The 19,859-nt window shown below is 41.7% G+C and overlaps 2 protein-coding genes across 6 annotated transcripts; both read right to left on the reverse strand.

The window, feature by feature from the left end:
* Positions 1-384: 384 nt before the first annotated feature.
* On the reverse strand, positions 385-5,136 carry dlb (deltaB). Its single transcript, XM_044043102.1, has 7 exons — positions 4,827-5,136; positions 4,500-4,739; positions 4,330-4,387; positions 3,950-4,207; positions 2,708-3,069; positions 2,097-2,313; positions 385-1,938 (listed from the first exon to the last, which is right to left on the reverse strand). Exons 1-7 carry the CDS (start codon positions 4,875-4,877, stop codon positions 1,223-1,225), a joined length of 1,902 nt encoding a protein of 633 aa, XP_043899037.1. The 5' UTR covers positions 4,878-5,136; the 3' UTR covers positions 385-1,222.
* Positions 5,137-14,316: 9,180 nt separating this feature from the next.
* zgc:153990 (uncharacterized protein LOC768125 homolog) lies at positions 14,317-19,564 on the reverse strand. Of its 5 annotated transcripts, none has more exons than XM_044042998.1 (5): positions 19,311-19,564; positions 17,281-17,448; positions 16,718-17,149; positions 15,735-15,788; positions 14,317-15,634 (listed from the first exon to the last, which is right to left on the reverse strand). In XM_044042998.1, exons 2-5 carry the CDS (start codon positions 17,414-17,416, stop codon positions 15,192-15,194), a joined length of 1,065 nt encoding a protein of 354 aa, XP_043898933.1. In that variant the 5' UTR covers positions 17,417-17,448; positions 19,311-19,564; the 3' UTR covers positions 14,317-15,191. The 5 variants fall into 5 exon arrangements, with proteins under 5 accessions (XP_043898933.1, XP_043898931.1, XP_043898934.1 ...); XM_044042996.1 differs by having other exon boundaries at positions 17,281-17,469; positions 19,311-19,563; XM_044042999.1 differs by lacking the exon at positions 19,311-19,564 and adding an exon at positions 19,157-19,262.
* Positions 19,565-19,859: the final 295 nt, after the last annotated feature.

The following is a 19,859-nucleotide window of genomic DNA, read 5'->3' on the forward strand; positions in this document are numbered from 1 at the left end:
TCCGCTTTTTCTCCACCTTATTCCTATGGCCCATTATACCTTGCATGAATTATGGACATGACTTCCTGTGTCCTCTGAAAGTAACACTTAACACAAGGGTCAAATTCTGATTAGGACAAGATGCAACAGGGATTGGTTATAAATTTAACTAATTAAGTGTTAACATGACACAAAGAGTTAAATATTGAGAGTTAAATTGACTCTTTTAGAATTACTTTAACAAAAAAAATATTGAAAAACACATTTATACAGGCCTATATGATGTAAACTTGAACCCCCTGGCAGTTTGCCATACTCTCCACTTAGAACTACTGGGTTATGGCATCAACACATGTGGTATCAGTGCCAATATACAATTTTAAGTAATACTTCACAGACCCAGAATCACATTTGAGCAAATATTTTATTCCACATCACAACCACCACACAAACGAAATTAAATAAATGTGAATGAAAATGTGTAACAAAACACAAACTTTGGCATGAAATTAAAAATGGCACATGAAAGAGCAACGTGATCAGTAGTAAGACATTTAAATATATATATAAATTACAGTATTGGTGTGACTGTGTGATAAAGCACTTTTTTTTCCTTCTCTTTTCTTCTTATATCCCTGCGCTGAATATCTTTGGGATATCTCACATCAGCCCACGACAAACTCCACAATCAACACATCGAGCGTCTATCTTCATTCGGCATCATATAAATATATCTCTACATCTGCGACAATCAAAGTGAAGCGATCAACACACAACACGTTTTCAAATAAATAAATAATAATAATAATATAAAGAATTAAAAATAATGATGGTACGCACAATAAGGAAAAAATGACCAAAGGAAGATTGAAAAAATAATTAAACAAAGTGAACATAATAAAGACAGTAACCCATTAAAACGTGTTTTTGAGCAGGTTTTTCCAAAGGTTGGGGTATTGTAACTCAGTATTTGGTTTGTGTTGTAGGTCCAATGACAAGTAAAACGTATTATTAGTCTTTGGGTATTATACACGTAGGAGCTTTGCCCTGTACAGTTTTTCAATAATCTTTGTAAATCATCTTCGTCAGAATAGTTCATTCGTCAACATTTTGTTTCTCATTCGCACACATTATACGATCTATTATCCCCAGGATGAGTTCTCAAATCATGCTCTTGTCATAACAAGAGGCGTAACAAGTGCTAATAATTCCCATTTTTAAACGTCAGTGTTTACTCTATGTTTCATCTCAGCCCGGCCCCGGAGTCCAGAGCGGCTTCGTCCCTCCACATGAAGTCCTGGCGCTCACCTCTGGACGGAGCGCTCTCCGCGGGATTGTGCCTGTACCCAGATCTGCCGTCTGGGCAAAGAGAGAGGCTGAGGCGAGCTGTGCTGTTGCTGATCTTGAACATGCCGTTTGGGACCAAGAAGGCATCTCTTTCACTTCCGCCCACGTTGTTGACCGTCTCCAGGTCGTTGTAAACTGCAATGTCACTCAGCTGCTTCCTCCCTTGCAGTCTCCTCCTCCTCCTCAGGAAGATAATGCCCGCCACCAGAACCAGCACCAGGACAGCGAGAACGCAGGAGATGCCGAGGGTGGCGGAGGACGGCTGAGAGGTTTGGCGCAGAGCCGGTTTGAAACTGGGCTGAAGCGTGAACTCACAACTTGGACCCATGAAGCCCTTGGGGCACTGGCACACTGGCCCCGTGAAGTGGGTGAAGCAAGTACCACCGTTCTGGCACGGACGAGCACCACAGGCGTCTGAGCGCACGCTGCAGTTCTTCCCCGTGTACCCAAGAGTGCAGGAGCAGGTGTAGTCATTCACAGCATCTTGGCAGGTTCCAGCATTCTGACAGGGGCTTGAGGCGCAATCGTCAACGTTGATCTGGCAGTTGGCACCGGAGTAGCCGGCCTGACAGCGGCACAGGATGCTCTGGCCAAGATCCAAACACTCACCGCCTGCAGAGGAGAGAGAGAGAGAGAGAGTGTGTGTTCAGTGACATTCATTTTTTAACACCTATTTAATATCATCTCTGTGGTGCAAGGAAAAGAAACTTCTATTTGCCACTTTAGCCACAAGGGGTCACCAGAGGATTAGGCCTCTCCTTCCCACTCACCGTTCAGACAGGGCCGGTTGCTGCAGCGGTCCAGCTTCTTTTCACAGTTGGAGCCAGTGTAGCTGGGAGGGCAGCGGCAGGTGTAGCCTCCCGTCGGCGTCTCCACACAGGTGCCGCCGTTGAAGCAGGGGCCGTCCGCACACGTCATGGCGATGATCTCGCAGTTCTTGCCGTAGAATCCTTGAGGACAAGTGCACGAGTAGTCGTTCTCCAGGTCCTGTGGAGGGACAGAAGATGAAGATTCAGATGTGTTTACAGTTTATTTGTTTGGAATCATTTTACCAAGGTTACCAAGCGCGAAATAAAAAGCAACACAAGTATGAGTAAGACTAGTAATGTTTATATCCTGTTTTCATTACCAGTGAAATTGTATCATAAAATATGTGCACACATTATTTATCTCGAGTGCAAATGATAAAATTATCACAATGTTGGACTCAGTGGGTTTGTTTGTTTCATTTTTTGGGTGCAAAGCTCCTTAAGTCCATGCACTTGATTCTTTAAAGAGATAATATATACTCTCAGGGTTAATCTCCTATGTGCACAAGATAAAATATCACCATCTGGAACAGAGCTCTTTTGTTTGTTCGTGTGTGTTTGTGAATACTCACGTTGCAGCTGCCTCCGTTCTTGCAGGGGTTGCTGTCACACTCGTTGGTTTCCAGTTCACAGTTGGTGCCTCCAAAGCCGGGCCTGCAGGTGCAGGTGTAGCTGCCCTGTCCCGTGTTGGTGCAGGTCGCTCCGTTGGCGCAGGGCTTGTGGTTGGTGCAGTAGTTGAGGTCCTGGTCGCAGAAGAGGCCGCCCCAGCCCTCCTGGCAATTGCATTGCCATGGCTGGCTGCACGTCCCATGCAGGCAGCCTGGGTATCGGACGCACTCGCTGCAGGAGGGGCCCTGCCAGCCCATACGGCATGTACAGCCCCCAGGGGCCTCGCAGTAGCCGTGCTTCTCATTGCAGTCCGCCGAGCAGATGGCTGTGGAGGAGAGGGAGGGAGGGGAGGGTGTGTGATTACAATGGGCACGCCTTGTCATACAACCGACACACACACACACACACACACACACTTACTAGCCCCCCCTGTCTGACCCCAGCTCGCCTCCAGACTTCACTGTTGGTTAACTATTAAGCCAAGCAGCTGGCAGGCACACTGCCGGAGAAAAATGCTTTCTTTTATCTCCATCCCATTACACACTCACACACAGATGCACATACACACCCACACACACCACACATCACCTTGAAAGATGAATGTATGTGCATCTTGGGGGGGGGGCACAGTTCTTTCTCTCATTGTAACAGAGAACAAAGGGCAGATGGAGAAGCACAGACTCGCGAACACAACACGACAGGACAACGCTCAGGATAAAGGAATGACTCTACTGTATCAATGGTGTCTGAAAACATTCTCAAAGTTAAGGTGCATCTCATCACAAAACAACCTCAAGCTGAGCAGGAATCCAATTCCAATCTTGTGATGTGGAAAAAACCTGAGACTAAGTTTTACATAAGGAAAGAAGAAAGTCTTATATGGATTGACAATCCTTAAGTTTGTATCCCCTTATAATAATGTAGATTTGACTTATTAGGAAGTTAAGTTAGTTCATATGTTATTTTCTAACATTCTTCCTTTATTTCTTTTGCATCATGAAGGCATGTACATCTTTTTAAACTGTTTATACCCTTCTTATTCTGCACAGATCATTAGATCGCCAGTTAGTGTTATTGTGGGAGTCATGGAAACAAGTTTTAGGTTGTTTATTTTACATGTTTACATGACTGGCTCCCCCCACAGGTCAGTTACTGCACCATTATAGGACGTGAGTGCTTTGCTCCATGATTCTACAAACACTTACGTTCAGAGCAGTAGTTTCCCTTCCAGCCCTCCAGGCAGATGCGGTTGCCCTCCTCGTCGCAGGTGTAGTGGCCCAGCGTGTCGTCTCTGGGCCTGCAGTAATCTGCGCAGCCGTCTCCAAAGTAGAACTCGTCACAGAAGACGTGATAAGAGTAGCGCAACTCGCTCTGCTCGCCAAAGTGCACGTCCTGTGACCAGTCTTCTCCGATGGCAAGTCTCCTCCTGGTCGCCAGACGGCTCACGAGGTTGTTCTGGTTGTCTGGAGGGGGAAGAAAAAGTTTTTCATTTTGTTTTTATTTCACAATAGAAACTAGTAATTATGTGCGTGAGATGTTTAATTGACTGAAATCAGTCCAGTGAACGCGTGAACAATTAACCTACCCGTGTATTCAGTTGGAGACTCTGCATTCCACGCTTCTATGATCAATGAAAAAGTCCCCTGAAACAAACAAGTAGATATATTAACTTGTGATTTTAGGTTTTTAAATGAATACACAAACATTAGCAACACCTAAAATCTTAATAAATATCAACTGAGATTCACTATTTACCGGCCACTTGAAGTGAAAGGGCACCCTGATGGGCGCGCTGCTGGAGATGGAGGTGTGATCGGCCCTGATCACGTTGGTGTGTCCGGTGCCAAAGGTGCACGGTGGCTCAGCGGAGATCACGTCCTCCGCGTGTTTCAGGCATATTCTAAAAAAGATGTGGCAGTCCCTGTGTCTCCTGCAGATGCGCTGCGCCGTGTGGAACGAATTGATCTTGAGCTCAAACACACCGGAGGACAAAACCTGTAGTGACAGAGGAATGATGTCAGACGCGCTCCACGTCCTAAAAAAACACGATGAGCGAACTTTATTTAACACAAACCAACTTACTGTGTGCGTTAAGGTCAAAGCCAGCAAGTATCTGATGAGTAGCTGCGCCATTTCTTGCTCCCCGGTGAACGCAAAAGAGTGAAAAGTGAGAAGTTGATGCCAGCATTCGTCGTGCGCAAAAATATTCCCAAAAGTTCCCGAAGAAAAATCTTACAACGTAGACGTTAATCTCTCAACAAAAAGAGGACAAAAAGTGAAACCCTAAGATATATGATCCTCTTGCTCTTCTTTAAATCCGTCTTCTCCTGACTGACGGTCTTCTCCGTCCTACAGCAGTTGGCACTTGTTTTGGTTCTGGTGCGTAAAAGCGCACGGTGCTTTTTATATCGTCAGATGCCGCGCGTCACAGACAGAGAGGTGGAGCCGAGGCAGACCTCAGGGGAGCAGCCTGACACAGCAGGTCTGCCTGGGGATTTAGACAACATACATTACATCTGGACAAAAAAAATAAAAATCACCGTATAGAATATGCATAAGAAGCTGGCGCGAGGCAGATATGTGGCTCACTGCATGAATCTTAATCATCCAGAAAAGTAAACCACATGTGTGTGGATGATGGAACTGCATAGTCACAGTCTGTTTTAGTGATCAACAGTTTGACAATAAATAATAATGTGGTGGGTAAGATTCTTTTTTTGTTTTCCAAATATGTTTAAAAAATCATAAAGAAATTATAAATAAAAGGAACACTTGATCTAAAGATATGAATTATACAAGTTATGTCAGTTAAGATTTTAATGTGTGATTTCAGTGTCATCTCTGTTCTGAGCAGCAGGAGAGAACATGCTTCCTTCGACACACACTATCCTCATTTTGAAAACCCAGCATCATATCATTTAGATATTTGGACATTTTTAGACCACCGTCTTCGCAGAGAGGGTCATGATTTTGTCTGTGTCTTGAGGAGCAGAACTATTCTTTGATTGTTTCGGAGGTTTAGTGCTCGGAGTGCCTTCTCTATAGTTTATTTGTTTTTTCTTCGCAGCTCATACACACACTAAACAAAGATCAAACGGCAGCAGAGAAGAATAGCAGACGGCCTCGTCTTCTTTACACTCAACTTTATAATTGCTCTGACGCGTGTGTGAGGTGACGGAGAGTTGGCGCAACTTGGCAGGTCCGCATTGTGTGCGTCCATAGGGCGGCTACTGGAGGGCCCCTGCTGTTGTGCCACGAAGCGTGTGCGAGGGAGGGAGAGAGAGAGAGGGGGGGGGTGCTGGGTTTGGACTATCATGTTGCTTTTGTCTGGACCTCATATGAACAGCTGTATGGTAATCAGCGGCACATGGTCGACTCTGTGGGGGCTCCAACCCCTGCTATTGTCTCCCAAAGCGTCTTAACTCCCCCCACCAACGTACACGCACACACACACACACACACACACTTATTGATTTTTAGGAAGGACTCTGCTCGGCTTTCGGTTCGAGCACCTGTCGTTAGCAGTGGTGCGGTTTTTGGAGTAAACACACCTAAGCTGCTGTTGACACTCGAGCAGATTGAGCAGACTCACATATGAGCCACCGTTTTTTAGTTTAAGTTTATATAAATGAAAAGTTCTGTTTTAGTTCAAATCAAGTATCTATCATTCTTATATATATATATATATATATATATATATATATATATATATATATATATATATATATATATACACACACGCACGATTGCATTTGTTTTCCTCTTTTCTGAGTTTAACAACTTTCTCAATCGCACCCCTTTGATACAAATATAAGTGGATGCAAACTGCATGAATTAATATGAATGATGAAGAGTTTAATGGGTGGGGGGGACCCCAAAGGTATCATCATGGAAACCGCTTCTTATTAATTTCACACTGCACATTCTGGATTATGTGCATAATATGTATGGTGGTGATGGTGGTTGGGGGAGGGAAGGGGAGAGACCCATTGATATTACAATGGGAAAAAGGGACGCGTGCCTGCAGTGAGCCGCCCGCCCCCATATCCTGACACGCTTCCCTGCAGGACAAAGAGAGGAGGAAGCACACGCACACGTGTGGCTATAGTTTTCTGGTCAAACTTCCAGTCGTAAAATGTGTCTACAATAGTACCTACAATAGTACAAAATAGTACAATAGTACCTACAATAGTACAAAAATCTGGCTCCATAAAATATATTTACTGCAGTTTTATTGTATGCATCCGTTGTTTCTGGTATAGTACAAAAATGTAGTTGTGTATTTTTTTTATTAAGCACTATATATGAAAGTGACTTGGTACATACAGTACCTGCATTCTTTATACTCCTTTTTTCTCTTATTGTGTCTACATCTGAGTGGGAGTGTCAATTTATCCCTACTTTAGTAAAAACAGCCATTTGTTGACCAGTTCATTGACTTTTTTGACAAAATAAATAAAAAAAGGAGTGCATATGACAGATCCAGCCTTGAGCCACTGATACTCACTAGATGGGCACATCCATACACTGTGGCTGCTGTTTGCCTCACTTCAGATTACAAATATCCAAATGAAAACATGCAATATACTGTAAATGTACACAAGCGCAATATACTTATATAATTTTCCATGTTCAATCGTTGCTTATAATGTAAATATCAAGCCCATGTATGTGTATATTCTGCAAACTGTCCATAATCTACATTCTATAACTCTTTTATAGTCATAATGTTAATATCTTTATATATTGTACTTTTTTGGTAATGTTTATTATCTTTACTGTCTTTGCTGTTGTAACAATGCAAATTTCCCCACTGCAGGAAAAATAAAGGACTATTTTATCTTGTCTTGATTTCCTCAATAAATCTCTCAAGAAACAGCTAAATTAAAAAGTGTAATGAATATTTGAAATTTACTCCAGGGAAAGAAAAAAAATAAGCCTCCCTCTTTTTGGAATTACTAGATAACTTTTACACAATAGCTACTCAAACTTATGTGTCATTTGTTTGCACATCACATCAGGTGTATTTTCAAAACAGCACTTTGACACTTGAAGTGACTATGAAGTGTGTGTGCATGTTTCTATAAACATCACATCTCCTGTCACATAAACATAAACCTCACATCCTCCTCCTCTCCTGCTCCTTTGAGACAGACGGACAACCCCTGCGTCCATCCACAGTTTACCTGCTGCATCGCTCTGTGAGGGAGGAAGTGTGGTCCGTGTGCCTTTGTGTCAGGAGAGCAGATGGACGGTGCACCCTCTCTGCGGCCATCCTCAGTATTAACTTGCAGGAGTGTGACATGAGCGTGCCACGGGGCATGGGAACCACAGAGGAGTCATGTCATCCCCCCTCAGACCTCCCATTAGTCTGAAGAGGCCAGCATCTGCCTCATCCACAGGCCCACAGCAGCTTGGGGATCCTTCTTCTCCCCAAGGACGCATGGAAGCGCAGCGAGACGGGGGCTGCTGCAAATCTGACCCAAGCAGGCCCTCGAGGGAGAAGTTGGGCTGTTGTGGCCACTTCTGCAGCCGCAGCCTGCTGTCGGACTGTGGAACAATGGGAGGTGTGAACTGGGTGTGATGTCCTGTTTGTGTGTGTGTGTATATATTTCAGTGTGTGCATGCAGCCTCAAATTTATGCATGCCATTCGGTTGATTAGTTGATCTCATTAAGATGCAGAAACACTGTCGGGCACTAAACAATGCACACAGTCCTGCCACCTCCCGACTCAGCAAATTTATGGGTAAGACAAAGGAGGAGGAACGAGGCTAACACTCTGCCAAATGACTGACTAATTATAACAGTGACAGGAATACTGTGTCCCGTGACTTTTCTTTACTGTCCCTGGTCACAGGTCATGAAATTGGTGGTTTGAAAATGTTTAAGCCATTTACCCTGTTCTCCATCAGCCATCTGTGCTGCAGTCGACTGTTCCTTTCTCCTTCTCCTCCCGTGGCCGCCTAAAATGTCACAGACAATCAGAAGTGAGGACATAAATGCAGACTCACTCTGGAAGCACAGATACAGATCAGGTAGGAGCACAGATACACAAGAAAGGCGAGGTAAATTGAGCACAGGTGATACACATCAGGGCAGGGCAGTCCAATCACAAAGAGAGAAACCAGACAAAGATAGGAGGAGAATGTAGGGTGGACTCAAAATGAAAAAACTCACACACTACAGAATAAAAATAACTTCTAAAAGTCAATGAAATTGCAAAGTCTGCGCAGAAAAAACTAAAATAACAAATCACATTACAGTAATACTGGCATAAGTACAACACATAGTTTTGTCCCAATTATGATATCAATATTTTGTACCACTCTATTTTTGCTCATGTAATCTTTGCTTATGTTCAATCATTACTGTATTTGCATTTTGTATCACCTTATCTGTCATCTTATTTATAGACATATTTTTTAATTTGTCTTTGAGTCTTTATTTATTGTATTTATCACATGTGCTGCTGAGAGAGATGGTGCTAAATTGTTTTTCACTGTCCAAATGCAACAATGACAATAAAGCTGCCATTCTATTCTATACTATTCTATTTATTGTTCATATCCTTTTATTTTTATTTAACAATTATTTGAAGAGACACAACAAAGTCACAGGCAGAAATGACATTCTTCTCCCGCTTTATCCTCCACATGAGGGTTGCAGGGGGCACTGTACCAATCTCAGCTGACATAGGGCGATAAGTGGGGTACATCCTGGATAGATCACATAACAACCACTCTAACACGCCAATTTATAGTGTCCAACTCACCTAATCCCCATATTGCATGTTTTTAGACTGTTGGAGGAAGCCGGAGAAAACCCACGCACACATGGAGAACACGCAGAAAGGCCATTGCTCCCACCGTGTCATGAACCGGGGTCTTCTTGCTGCAAAGGCAAGAGTCAGTCAGTCAGTCATCATCTAACCGCTTTATCATCCACCAGAGGGTCGCGGGGGGTGCTGTGCCAATCTCAGCTACATCGGGCGATAGGCGGGGTACACCCTGGACAGTTCGCCAGTCCATCGCAGGGACACACACAGCTAGAGACAAACAACCATTCACTCTCACACTCACTCCTATGGTCAATTTAGAGTGTCCAATTCACCTAATCCCCAGATTGCATGTTTTTGGACTGTGGGAGGAAGCTGGAGAACCCGGAGAGAACCCACGCACACACGGGGAGAACATGTAAACTCCATGCAGAAAGGCCCTTGTTCCAACCGGGGCTCGAACCCAGGTCTTCTCGCTGCAAGGCGAGAGTGCTAACCCCTAAACCAACCGTGTGGGCCGCAACCATAAAGTCATAAGTGAAAACTTGATTTTAAATAAGAGAAAACTACCAAAAGTAAAGTCAAATTAATAACAAGATTCAGTACAGACAGAGGAGATGGAGAAAGTATAAATGTCTTGAGAGTGAAGGTTAAGGGTGCACCATCTCTGTGAAATATCGATTTGTAAATGACATGATACCAGTGCAGAGCGTGGAGCAATAAGGTTGACCATGTTGACCAATAAATTAATAATAATTAATAATAATCAAAAAATAAAAAAGTCCAAAAAAAACGAAACCAAAACCACTTTGAATCACATATATTTGGGTTTAGAACTAGTTTAGAACGATCAAGGATATTTTGTTGACAATGACTTCAATCAAAGCTTCACTCACTCAGTCTGATTCATTAAAACAAAAGGTGACACACAACATTTTGTTATCGACTGTGAGTCAAAACACGTGTGGTATCATCCGACGTCTTTCTCTTCACAATTATTGTACTGCGATTTAAATCCACCAATTTCTTGACATCATGATCTTATATGATAGTACGGCAGCAGAAATCATTCACCACCACCATCATCATCATCATCATCATATTCATTTACACAGAATTCAAGAGCCAATTATTATTTTCCCTGCCTCAGGGCTGTGGGTCTGATCCATCCGTCCATCCATTGTGGAAAGAAAACTATATATAGAAAGGTCAAAGGTCAGGAAACCAGCATGATAACATATAAGTGCAATACTTAAATTGAAGTAGACTGGAAAAATTGGTCTGGATCTAACCACTGCTGTGTAACATGTAACTTGTAAATAAAGCTTTCCCTCGCTTAAAGGCTGTAATACTTCACATCTGGCTACATCAGTTATTTTCTCCACAACACCATCCATCCATCCATCCAGTGAGAGGAAGAGTAAACTGCACACTCAAATTAAGCCCTGCAGTTAACCTGAGCAAAGGTAAAGGTCACTTATTAATGACAGATGTTTTGATATCAGGCCAGTTTGGCTATGTACCATCAACAACGTCTCAATAATGTGAGAGCAGAGCAGAAGTGTGTCCCACAAATCCCTCATGCTTTCTAATAAACAGGATCAACATCTCAGGGAGAGTAAAGAAGGTCGGAGAGAGGCCACACATGTTTGAGTTTCCCCAGGTGGTTTTGAAAGGGATTCATCCTACAGAGGAACATGACTCTGGATGTCATTATAAGTCCACTGAAATGGTGTTGTAGTGTTTTTATAGGGGGGTTGACAAACTAATCCAATGCACTTTTATTTATAAAGCACATAAGTTAAGGGATGTACAGAAACAATGATGCATGCAAAGAAAGATTTTATGCATAAAAAGCAATAAGTCAAACATGAATTAAGCACAAAGCCAGGTGCAATTAAAAAAAACACACAAAACATGGAAAATAATCACAGTATTTCTTTTCAAAAGCAACATAAAAAAAGTTAATTTAAACATTTTTATCATGATTTTCATTTTATTTTTTAAGTGTTCTTACAAAAGGCCTTTACTTGAGCTCATTCCTCTGCTGGGACTGTGTTTATGTGGCTGGTGGATTGACAAACACTTTGTATCAGGTTATGGTCGGACCAAATGTGATTATATAGCCTTAACATATGGAGCGAAACAAAACAAATGCGATGAAGTCAATGGAATTTAAATGTGTGGATTGTGTCGCGGCAGATATGCAATCAGTCTTTTTTGTCACGACACAATAAATGAATCTCCTCCAAGCCGACACACAGATCGAGCTGCCTTCCTTCATCACCTTTACTCCGCTGCCTTCGACTCCTTCAGCAGCTTCAGTGGCAGATGGAAGATAAAAGGGGGGAGAGGGGAGGAGCGAGGGAATGAGAACAGGTGGGGGTAAAAACGAAAGAAAAGGAAAGGGCACAGGGGTCAACTGGGCCAATAGCAAGGGGGAGGAAACATACATATAGACTTGCATATAGGGAAAGATCGATGGAAAGATTTTTTTCCCCTTCTTTTTTATTGTGTTTCTTTACATCCATGTCTCTTTTTTGCCAGATGTCGCGCAACTATTGTGACACATGGATATTTTTTGGTTCGGAAGAAGGTGAAGAACTGAGCAAAAATAAAAATGGTTGTGTTGTCGTAACGTTTTCTTCAATTAAGTGACTCTGTAACTGTAACACTATGTCATTTTAAGCAATTTAAACCTATTTTGCAGACATTTAACCCAGTTTAATTATGCAAAAATAGATCTGTTAGATTGGAGGTATCTGACCAGAAATATTTTGTCTTTTAGATTCAACTCTATGAACATCACGCATCACATGGAATACAGACAAATGCAGCCTGTAAAGGCATTCTTTTTACAGAATGAAACCAGGAACGCTCTTAGTGTAAAGGTTCACTTTCAGTTCAGTACAATAGACAAAAGTCGTATTTTATTCTTAAGAGATGGACGACAGCTAGGATGGAGTAGAATACAGTTTTATAGGCATTCAGAGTGAATAATGCCCTTTCAGAGGGGCTTAAGTCTCAGGTTTAAGGGCTCCATAAAGAACTGAAGGTAAAGACAACCAGACCACAATAACTGAATACAGCTGCCTATTCAGGACTCCCAGCCCCCCCCAAGCACACTCTAATGCCCCCTGCCTTCCAGCCATGGAGAAAACCGCAGCAGACTGTTGAACTCCCGCTACATCCCGCCCCTGCTCCCCTCCTGCTGCAGCATCCCGGGCCAGCAGCTGTTTAACCAACGGAGGGGAGAGGGGGCTGCAGGGGAACAATGCAGTTTGACTTAACTCTGTCCCCTTCTGTCTGCATGTGTATATGTTCTTGTACATGTATCTCTGTGAGAGCCAACAAAAACATGTAAACTATAGCGAATGAGGACCTTTTGGCTGGTCTTTACAACTTTAAAAGGCTTTTTGGGGTTTAAGTCCTGGTTTTAGGGTTAGAATTGGGTTTAGATTGTTAAGGGCTAGGGCTAATCATTTATTTGTGATGGTTAAGGTGAGGGTAAGGGGCTAGGGAATGCATTGTCGATGAGTGTCCCAATTGAGAATGCTGCGTGGGAATGTGTGTGTGTCAGACTTTAGGCAAAAATGATGACAAAATGAAACATACGATGCTTAAGTATAAGACGAATAAGACGAGAAAGAAAAATGAGCCACAACTCCCAGCCTGAAAGAGTCACACTATTAAAGCTCCAGTGTGTAACTTCTCTTGCCAAAACACTTCTATGGCGCTTTTCCATTATACAGTTCTAGCACCATTCGGCTCGGCTCGGCTCGACTCCTTAGCTGATGCTAAAATTGTGGCGTCAACAGACTTCCGACCGATAGATCAGTTAAAAAGACTTAAAAATCCAGAAACGTAAAGGGCAATGTGGCATCGCACCACCTCCAAATATTCACATAAGACTCAATGATATTAAACATGAATTAATTAAACCTCATGAAACATCAGGCTGCTTTTATGGCTTTTCATTTTTTTATGTTTTTGATAGTTTCGTCTGCATTAATGCATATAGCATCACATTTTATTCTGCCACACATCACTGGTCATTTATAAATAAAACACCACCACCTGCTGGATTAGCAGAAAAACTACACCTCTGCAAAACAGACGAATGGGTCAAAAAATAGTAAAAAAATAAATAAATATGAGGTGATATTATGTGACAGAAGGATTAAAAAAACAACACTTGCCAAAAGGTGAATGTTGAAATGATGGAAAGCTGACCCTCAGTTTGACAAATGGATTACCATGCTGCAGGTTTCTTCACACATGATACTCTTCCCACTGTAATGAATAAATGAGTACATGAATGAATGAATGACATGCATGAAAAAGGGTAACTTTGTTTGAAAAGAACACAAAAACAGGGTGTATAACGCTCACCTCGTTGTCAAAATAAAAGCAGGTTCAGTTCTTTGTCTTTTCGATTCATCGTCTTCATCAGTGTCTGTGATGACAACAAAAAAACACCAACTTCATCACTGAACCATCACTTAAATACTATGACAAAGTGTTTTAAAGGTTCAGGTGAGGATCAATGTGTTACAGGACAGTTAAAGATCAAAACATTTTGAACTTACAAGGTTTAACACTTGCTTCCTGTTCGTCTCCTTCATGTCACTGTTTACATCTTCCATCAAGGCTCGCTCTCACTTCCTCGCAAAATTACTCTTCATGCTTCCGGCCAAAGTCTTATACTGGACACAGGATACACACAATACTTTGGTTTACTAGTTTGTTTTGGTCTTTAAATATTTGGCAATGAAAAACCATCATTAGTTTTCCCATTGAAGCTCCAGCAGTTACTTTAATGAGTTTATTTGCACAGTCAGTCTGTGAAGCAGCTCAAATGTATGATTATTTGCTGGGCACAAATGTTAATCTACATATAGAGGGTATTTGTGTACAAACTAATGCATTTCATTCATGAAACAATAACACTCCAGATAAGATATATATGAATTATGTCCACAATAGATTGTTGGTCTGTTTAAATACATGAGTAGTTTATTCCATGTTTTTTTAAAAGAAATAATTGAAACTTTTATATTCAAGTGTTTGTAATGTAAAAAAAAAAAAAACTAAACCAGACAATCACAAATTATTCAGTTACAGGAATTTTCAAACAACAGTATTTAACACACCTTGTAGACCTTTCAGACAAATGGACCATATAATGGTCAGATGCAGAAATCCACTTACCATTACAGTACATGTGATAATCTCCAGACACTGATGCAAGGACACACAAATGGATTTGACCGACAGCTCGAACATAAAGACTAACTCTCTGAATGTCAACATTAAAACAACTTAAAAGCTTTAAAAGTGGTGAATCATAAAAAGTGTTTTACAATGTGAGTGGAAAGTCTCACTTTCAGTAGCAAAAAAAAACAAAAAAACAAATCAAACCCTCCACATGTTCTCTCTTTACAGCTAACACTGGTTCTTCCTCAGTCCTTTTCATGTAAGTACGCAGACAGCAATGCCATCAATATTGTTTCCATTTCATTTTCAAATATAGCCATGGAAAATCTGTAGTTATATCAAAAATTACAGTAACCAGCAGTGAAGTCCAAAGGAACTTTAAAATAAAAAATCCCGTGCCTAAAGGCAATGGAGGAAGTCAGTGATACAACTCAACAACTCTGATGCTTGGTTGCTATAATGCTGGCCGTCCATTCAGTTTGTCATGCATGAGCGCGATGGCTCCCCCTGTGAAGTCTCTGAGAACCTGCACCATGTCCCGCTGGAGCTGCAGCGACTCGCGCACAAAGTCGTGCTGAGTCTCGGCCAGCTGCTGCACCGACTCCGACAGCAGCTCCAGGGAGCGGGAAACCGTCTCCAGCAGCATGTTGGTGGCGTGCTGCTCTTGGAGACTCAGCGTGGCGTTGTGTAGCATGCTCTCCCGTGTGCTCTGCGAGGCCTGACCTGGTGTCGAGTGCGGGGCTGCCGATGTCGATGGTCCGGAATCCATCTGAGGTTGTTCTTGTTTTGGGATGCCGTTGTTTCCTTGATGGTCCTCTGTGGGTTTCACTGCCAGTGTGGAAGGAAGTCCGTCTTCCCGCTGTTCCTCGTCTGAGTCTCCAAATGCAGCTTCAGTGTCTTGAGGTAAAGAAGAGAGCACATTAGTGTTTTCCTGATTTCTAAGTTGTAGTACTGTTATTTCAAGGATTTAGTTAGCATCAAAGACCCGACACCTCACCTTCTGGTGCAGGTAATTCATACTGCACATCAAAGCCAGGTTGTGATGAGTCTCCTGTATCATTCAAAACATTCAGATGAAGCCACTTTCGTGAAGTTCACCTAAATAAGCTCGTAAATTCCGCTGTCAAAGTGTATAATTGCTATCAAAGCGATATTATGAAGACAAATCAACAACACAATGTGAGATGTGCTCTCGGGTATTTACACAAATATGACTACATATTTGTTGTGTTTTATTTTTCAAGATGAATAATTACAAAAGAACGACAGCTTTAGTTTACGTAGCTTGCATTTTCAACCTGACTCGTAGAAACCCATTGCTCATTGTACGCACGTTGTTTGAATCACTTGATTTATGAACGAGACGACAAGAAGACACGACTTCAATAACGTGGCCTGACACAGCGAGCTCAACGGTCAACAGACTACCGGCCACTGATTGGTCAGAGAGTGTCGTCACTGGAAGAGTCATGAGCACGTAGTCACTGTTTGTTTTTCTGTGATGTAAAGGTCAACAGGAAACTTATTAAATACCCACTAGCTTATAGGGAGATACAGCACCACCTACAAATTGTAGATCAGTTAAAAAGACTAAAAACATGCGTTAATCTCCCACATTTAGCAAAGAAATGTCTAAAATCTCAATGTTTAACAGAGGAGTGGCGTATTTAGCAACAGCACTTCTGAAAGCCGGCGATCGTTAGCCAAATTACAACTCATTCAACCATATTTCAGTTCAGTGACCGGGTCAGACGGCGTCTGTTCTCCAGTCATGCAGGAAGTACTGAACGATTCAGTGAACAAATCTTTGTAATTCGCAGATTCTAATGATTCAGTACACCAAAAAGAACTGCTTTACTTGTCACTGTGTTTGTCACAAACAACAGTACTATGACAGCTTTAAATACATGCGAGTACATTTGGAAAAACAAAAACAGTTGTAGTTTAACTATTAACTCATAATAATAATTTCTTTTTTACCTGACTGTGCAAGTCCGCTCATGCTGTAAGAGGGTGGTGGAGGCATAGAAGCCATCTCGCCATTTGGCGAATTCTGCAATCCCATCATATCCTCCTCCTCAATTTCCTCTTCCTCCTCTGGTACGTCGTCGTCATCTCCCAGCGGGCCAAAGTCACTCATGCTCTGGTCTTCCTCATCCATCTCCAGGATCTGAAGCACTATTTTCTCTGTCTGATTAAGGTCTCGGGAAAGGCGTGAGTTGAGGCCCCTGTTGGGCACTGTCCCTGATCGCATGGCAGCCACTTTTCGTTTGGTGTCACACTTGAGGTCAGACCATTTCTTGATGACCTCGATGACTTCTCGTTGGCACTCCCCAATCTCATTGACCCGTGCAGTAATCTCTGCCCATGTACGTTTCTTGGTGTCTGTTGGCACACCACGGTTGAATTTGCCTTAAGGAGAGAATAAAAAAATGTTTTAGTGATAAACTTCACATGTGAAAGTGGGCAGACCAAGTTCAACATTAGATTCTTCATAAATTTAATTCTGTGACCACCATGTCATGAGTGAAGTCGACACATACCCACAACAACTGCACGGTGCTTCCTCACTTCATCCAGCAGAATGTGGACTTCACTGAAAGTGAAACGGGCTTTTCTCTTCTTGAAGCGAGTGACGCTGTCTTGGCTGTAGTAGAATGACGGTGATGGTGACGACATCGTCCACACGCACTGTCAGCAGGTGCAGCCGTCTGTCCAGGAGGGACAAGAGTCTGATTAACGACACAGTTGAAAAAAAAGAAAGTTAACAGTTAGTCTTTATCACGGCAATTAACCTACTGGCTCATTTATTTATAAATACAATGACAAAATGCCCCTTTCTTCAAAAGGTGACACATTGTTTATCACCTTCAGTCAGAGAAAGCTTCAGCTTCACAACATTCAGTCTGTGGAAACATCTAACCATCATGTGCTATTTATAGCTGCAATATACAACCGGACAAAAACAGTCATTATTTCTTTACATACTTCTCTGTGCGTCTGTTCAGTGGGCCTAAACTGTGACAACTTTTAAATTTAGTCTTGATCAGTGAATGAAGTGGGCTGGTACGGTCTGCTACATTAAAGAACATTTCCGTCTTGCCATGTCTTGCCACTTATGCTGTCCTGGAGGACAGCATAAGAAAAGGACACCAAATAAAATGGACTGTGTGCTTGACGTGTAAATCATTGTTGTAAATGTTAAAGACAATCTAAATACGAGTTGGCAAAATGTGGAACACAAGTCCAGTTTTAAGGTTTGTTTTTTTTTCTAAATGGAAACATAGTGGACTGCATATTTAAATAAATAGACGCTGTGAACATAACTAACTTATCTTCTGCTATATTTTTTGTACCGCAGTTTTCATAATTTAGTATCTAATGATTTAGTAACACAAACATACAATATGGATTAGGGGAATACTAGCACTTGTTTTTTTTCCACTTCATGCACTAAAATTTTAAGAATTAGATTAAAAGTAGGGCTGCAACGATTATTTCATTAATTAATTACTAATTGACTACTAAATTAATCGTCAACTATTTTGATAATTGATTATTCCTTTTAAATAAAAACAAGCATTCCGATTGTTCAGCTCCTTAAATGGGATTATTTGTTTCTTTGCTCCATATAACAAAGAAATCATTGAAACAAAATTATTTTGGTAAGATATTTGAGAACAAATGTTTCAACATTTGACATTTTACAACAAGTACTCAATTGATGACTGATGCTACGTTGTTGTGCAAGGAATAATGTAGTATGTCACTTAAACCCATATTTTTTGGGATAAGCAGAATAACTAACTAACTAACTAACACTGTGAAACAATTTCAGTCTGGGATCAATAATGTACATACTATACACATCTTTATGCCTGGCGCATTATGCTGAATAGTTGAGGTGTCACTGTCACTCGAGCAAAAGACTTGATAATGTTCTACTCACTGAAACCGTGTTTTTATCTTAAATGACATCTGCACACTCGTTACATTTTAAATGATTGATGGCCTTGGGATTACTATATATTTCACACAAAATGAGCTCAGTTGACACAGTGAGGATTCTTTAGTCAGCCATGCGAGGAAGTGAAACAGATGCTATATAAATATTATCAACGTGTTCTCAATAGCGTCGTTGCACGTAGTGTTTTCATGCAGTTCAGCAGAGACCTTGTACAAGTTTAGACAGACGAGAATAGTGTCAGTTTAAACACTGAGTGAATGAACAATGGACGATGCTAGCATCACTGCACATGCGATAGCATGGTTAGCTCGCTGTGAGGGAAGAGCACTCGTAGCTGCAAACAAGTTATACCTCAACCTATATAACCACGGATAATGTTAACAACAACAGCTGGTTTCTTTATACACTGTAGTATGTATCTACTTATCAAAGTTCAGTCTAATTTTGTATACTCCAGTTAACACCGGGTTAGCTCTCCTCGCTGCAGGGTGCTAGCTGACGCTACGTTGCAGTCACCAATGGCTAAGGAAGTGTTTCGTCAACGTAACCCCGGCTGACGAGTTGTGCGTTAATATCCAAAAATGTGTGATGATGTGATGAACATACCCCACAGTCAAAGAAGTTAGGATTAGGTCCAAAAACGTGAAGATTAACTTCCTTATCACCAGAATAGCTTCTGTCAAGCTAGCCAGTGTGAAGCTAACGCTTAGCAATAAATATGTCCGGTTAATACTAGTGAGGTTCGGTGGCGCGTGGACTGGAGCAGGTGGATAAACATTACTGACCAGGTAAATATTAATGTGATAGTAGTTGCTGCACGACGTTTTATTGGTGGTTACACGTGTGCCTTTTACAATAATGATTACGATGAACTGAGAGTTCCCTAGTTAAGTTCCTTTATTTCCTTACATACAACTCGTCATACTGTGGGGTTTTATTTCTAAGGAGGAAATATAACTTCCGGTGTCGATTGCAAGCTTGACTCTACAACAGACCACAACATACAAACGCGCGGATTCTGTCAATAGTATGTGTCAGTGCAGACATTAGCTTTGCTTTGATATGTGTTACTGTAATAACAGTTACTATGCTGATGTGCACATTGCACAAAAATAATAATACTACAACAATGATAATAATAATAATAATAAACTC

The sequence above is a fragment of the Solea senegalensis genome, linkage group LG13 (assembly GCF_019176455.1).
Source record: "Solea senegalensis isolate Sse05_10M linkage group LG13, IFAPA_SoseM_1, whole genome shotgun sequence".
Taxonomy (NCBI): Eukaryota; Metazoa; Chordata; class Actinopteri; order Pleuronectiformes; family Soleidae; genus Solea; species Solea senegalensis.

What these genes read in the sequence shown, in the direction of transcription:
- zgc:153990 (XM_044042998.1), bottom strand. Translation starts at nt 17,416, where the DNA reads ATGTCGTCACCATCACCGTCATTCTACTACAGCCAAGACAGCGTCACT. An exon ending in GCACCGTGCAGTTGTTGTGG is followed by an intron (nt 17,150 to 17,280) that starts GTATGTGTCGAC and finishes TCTCTCCTTAAG; the next exon opens with GCAAATTCAACCGTGGTGTG. An exon ending in GAGCGGACTTGCACAGTCAG is followed by an intron (nt 15,789 to 16,717) that starts GTAAAAAAGAAA and finishes TGAATGATACAG; the next exon opens with GAGACTCATCACAACCTGGC.
- dlb (XM_044043102.1), bottom strand. Translation starts at nt 4,877, where the DNA reads ATGGCGCAGCTACTCATCAGATACTTGCTGGCTTTGACCTTAACGCAC. An exon ending in CTTTGACCTTAACGCACACA is followed by an intron (nt 4,740 to 4,826) that starts GTAAGTTGGTTT and finishes CTGTCACTACAG; the next exon opens with GTTTTGTCCTCCGGTGTGTT. An exon ending in GGGAAACTACTGCTCTGAAC is followed by an intron (nt 3,070 to 3,949) that starts GTAAGTGTTTGT and finishes TCTCCTCCACAG; the next exon opens with CCATCTGCTCGGCGGACTGC.